The sequence below is a fragment of the Cyprinodon variegatus genome, unplaced genomic scaffold, assembly GCF_000732505.1.
Source record: "Cyprinodon variegatus isolate N-32 unplaced genomic scaffold, C_variegatus-1.0 Scaffold1656, whole genome shotgun sequence".
In the NCBI taxonomy this organism is placed as follows: Eukaryota; Metazoa; Chordata; class Actinopteri; order Cyprinodontiformes; family Cyprinodontidae; genus Cyprinodon; species Cyprinodon variegatus.
Window position 1 is genome coordinate 79,017 of NW_015152109.1, and position 3,024 is coordinate 82,040.

Consider the following 3,024-nt stretch of genomic DNA (forward strand, 5'->3'; position numbering starts at 1 on the left):
ATAACTTCAACGGAAGGTTTACAGATGGATATGCGGAGCAAATCCATCTGGCGGAGTCAGGTTAGATGCATGGCTCTCCCTTCAGGGTGCCATGCAACCAGAGGACAACAAACACACAAAAATAAAAGGTTCCAGTCAGTGGAGAGAATACAGGAGTACATTTTAGGAAAGTGTAATTGTAGTTATGTATATAAGTTGATATATAATTTGAGATTCTTACCTATTTTGGAATAAAGGGGTATTTCGCTTATTTTAATGAAATCTTGACTGCAATTGATTGATTGTTTCATCTGTACACATTATAATCTCAGACTATTTATGCCTGTTCTTAATAGGAATTCTTTAAAATACCAATAGACAAAGAGACAATTTAATTTTCTGTTTAATTTTCTTTTACTACCTTTCCTTCAGAAAGGTTGTGTAAAAAACAAAAAAAAATCTTTAGAAATATAAATACAGTAATCTTTATTTTGCTGTGTCAGTAAAGTGCTCCTCATTAGCAAAATATATATATAGTTTTACTCACAATCTGAACTGTTGTTCTAAAAAAAAAAGTCTTTTAAAGTTTGACATTTGGGTAACACAGTGCCCGGATTTTAAATTAGACATTTACTTTGGGAATTTTGTCTAATTAAAACAAATAAAGCGCTAAAAAAAACAAAAAACTCCTCTATCTCCTCCTTGATTGACTAAAAGATTCGATTGAAGTATGTGTTACATTTTGTTTTTACTTCTAAGTTGCAAGAAGCTGTTTGAAATCGTTTTTTTATTCATAAGGGGGAGACCTTATGGTCCAAAATGGCTGCCTTGCATATTTAGAGCAAATGTCATGAATCATTTTCTTAATTAAATCTATTGTAATAATTAACTTTGTTAGACGACATTTTTCTGATTTCTTTTCCTCTTTGCCTCCATGTCTCACAGGGCCGTATTTGCAGGAAAGCAGGAAAGTCCAAGAAAGCTTTCAGTCGTAAAGAAGCTGAGGCCACATTCAAGTCCCTGGTGAAAACCCACGAGAAGTACGGCTGGGTGTCCCCGCCCATTTCCGACGGCTAGGTGTCCAGCTGCCATCGCTCCAACACCTGTCCTAGCCAGAGGGGGAAAGGAAAAAAAAAACAACAAAACAAAACGAGCTACCCTCTACGTGCAAAACAACACACCACGCTAACTCAAAAGTATCTCATTTTCACTTTTGGCTGTTTCACTCAAGATATTTTTTTTTCATTGTTTTTGTCACCACACAACTACAGAAATGACATTTGTTGTTTTTGTTTTTGGTGGTGCAGGGAGTTCATTTTTTTGTTTTTTGATTTCTTCACCTTCTTGCCAAGGGATTCTTTCTCGTGGTGTAGAAGAGCGAGAGGAGCGTGTTCGTGTATGAATGTTACCTCATAAGAGATCAGCTGGGAATGTGTGTCACTACAACTGGAATTATTGTTGCTGTGTTCTTTCTTTTTTTTTTTTTTTTTTAGCAAACGCCAATGTACGTACACTCAGACAAATTGGATATGCGAACTTTTTTTCCACCCATGTTAAAGACTACTGAATGAAGAAGACTCATCTTTCTCACCAGTCGCACTAAACCGGCTACATTCAACCATTTGTGCAGCTCTTGGGTCATTTAAATACAAATGAAGCTGTTAATGTTTAATAGTAGGGCAGCGCAGTGGCATTTATACTCACTCACTCGTTCTCTATTTAGTTTTTTTTCCCCCTTAGCTTTTGACTGTGCCGTTGCTCACGGTTCAATGCAACATGAAGATTGTAATTTACACAGAGCTGTGCTCTTACTCTTTCTTCTTTGACTCGCTTTGTTTCTCTTTTTCCTTCTCTTGTGGCTAAACTTAGAGCTCAGTGTTGCTTAGATGGATAAAAAAAAAAGTCACAAGTTGCTTTATGGAGAAATTCTGTATGATAAACATAATGACAGTCACCTTCTTCTGTTCTCTCTACACTCTCATGTCAGCTTGTCTGTATGAGGGGAACAAAGCTATTAATTCCCATGATTTAGATACCAGATGGACGAGCTGAAGGCCGGGCCTCAGTGTCTGCGTGTTTATAACGAACCAACCCTTTAAACGATGAAACATGTGGCTAACTGTGAATGACACCATGACCTGAAGGGAGTGCTGTTTCTTTAGCTGCCTGCTTAAAGAAATGACAATATCTGCGTCATTCCTTTAAACAGGAGTGCATTTGTAACTGTATGTCTCTTTAGCTGCAGACACACACAGGTTTGACTTCACAGAGATGCCAACACCTCCAAATGTGAGCTGGAGTGCTGCTTTAAATGAAGGCTTTAGAGAACTCCTGATTGATGCAGCATGGGGAAAAGGACGATGTGACAGGGAAGAAGGAGGATAGGGAGAATAGGGAACGCCTTGATCACTGCAGCCTCCTCTTCAGAAAATGTCAGGTGGCTTTGCAAAACTGATGAGCAGCAGGGTTTATTTGCTGTACCTGTAGTTTGAGTATTTGAGTTCCAACCTTTGAAAGGAGTTTCTAGATGTCGAAAATCAAGCGTACAGCCAACATTATCAGTCATCGGCTCTCTGGGCGGAGTGTCTGTCTGTCCGGTCCAGTTTGTTTTGCTACAACCCAGGTAAATGTCAGAGGAAACGCTGTTAATTGGTCTGACATTTCCGCAGAACGTCATTAGAAAAGAGCAGGAGGATGGAGGACGTGGAGGCCTCCCGCTCAGCTTTGACATATCGTCGCTAGCCTCTGCCAGCCGAGCGAGGCAGTTCTGTCCGTAATCCCTTTTTTTTTTAAATCTTTTTAATTTAGCTTAGTGGTGCGTCCAATTTTAAATTCCTGTGAAGAAACAAGCCTGTTAAATTCCTTTTAATGTAAAAAAAAAAAATGGCAACAGAGACAGAAAGGCAACAAACCATCTGGTATGTGATCATGTTTAAAAGCGTGCTAGTGCTTCTTTGAGTTTGGCTCATTTCAGGTTCAAACATCAGCGGAAAACTGTAATCTGAATAATCGTTATGACTGAATATCTTTAAAGCTGAGTGTTTG

At 38.8% G+C, this 3,024-nt stretch overlaps 1 protein-coding gene across 1 annotated transcript in view; it reads left to right on the forward strand.

The window, feature by feature from the left end:
• The window catches only part of ube2ql1 (ubiquitin conjugating enzyme E2Q family-like 1), a 15,854-nt gene extending 13,984 nt beyond the window's left edge, over nt 1–1,870 (forward strand). Inside the window, exon 3 of the mRNA XM_015404167.1 lies at nt 925–1,870. Coding sequence (XP_015259653.1) covers nt 925–1,056 — 132 coding nt within the window. The 3' untranslated portion in view covers nt 1,057–1,870. The remainder of the gene's footprint in view (nt 1–924) is intronic.
• Nucleotides 1,871–3,024: the final 1,154 nt, after the last annotated feature.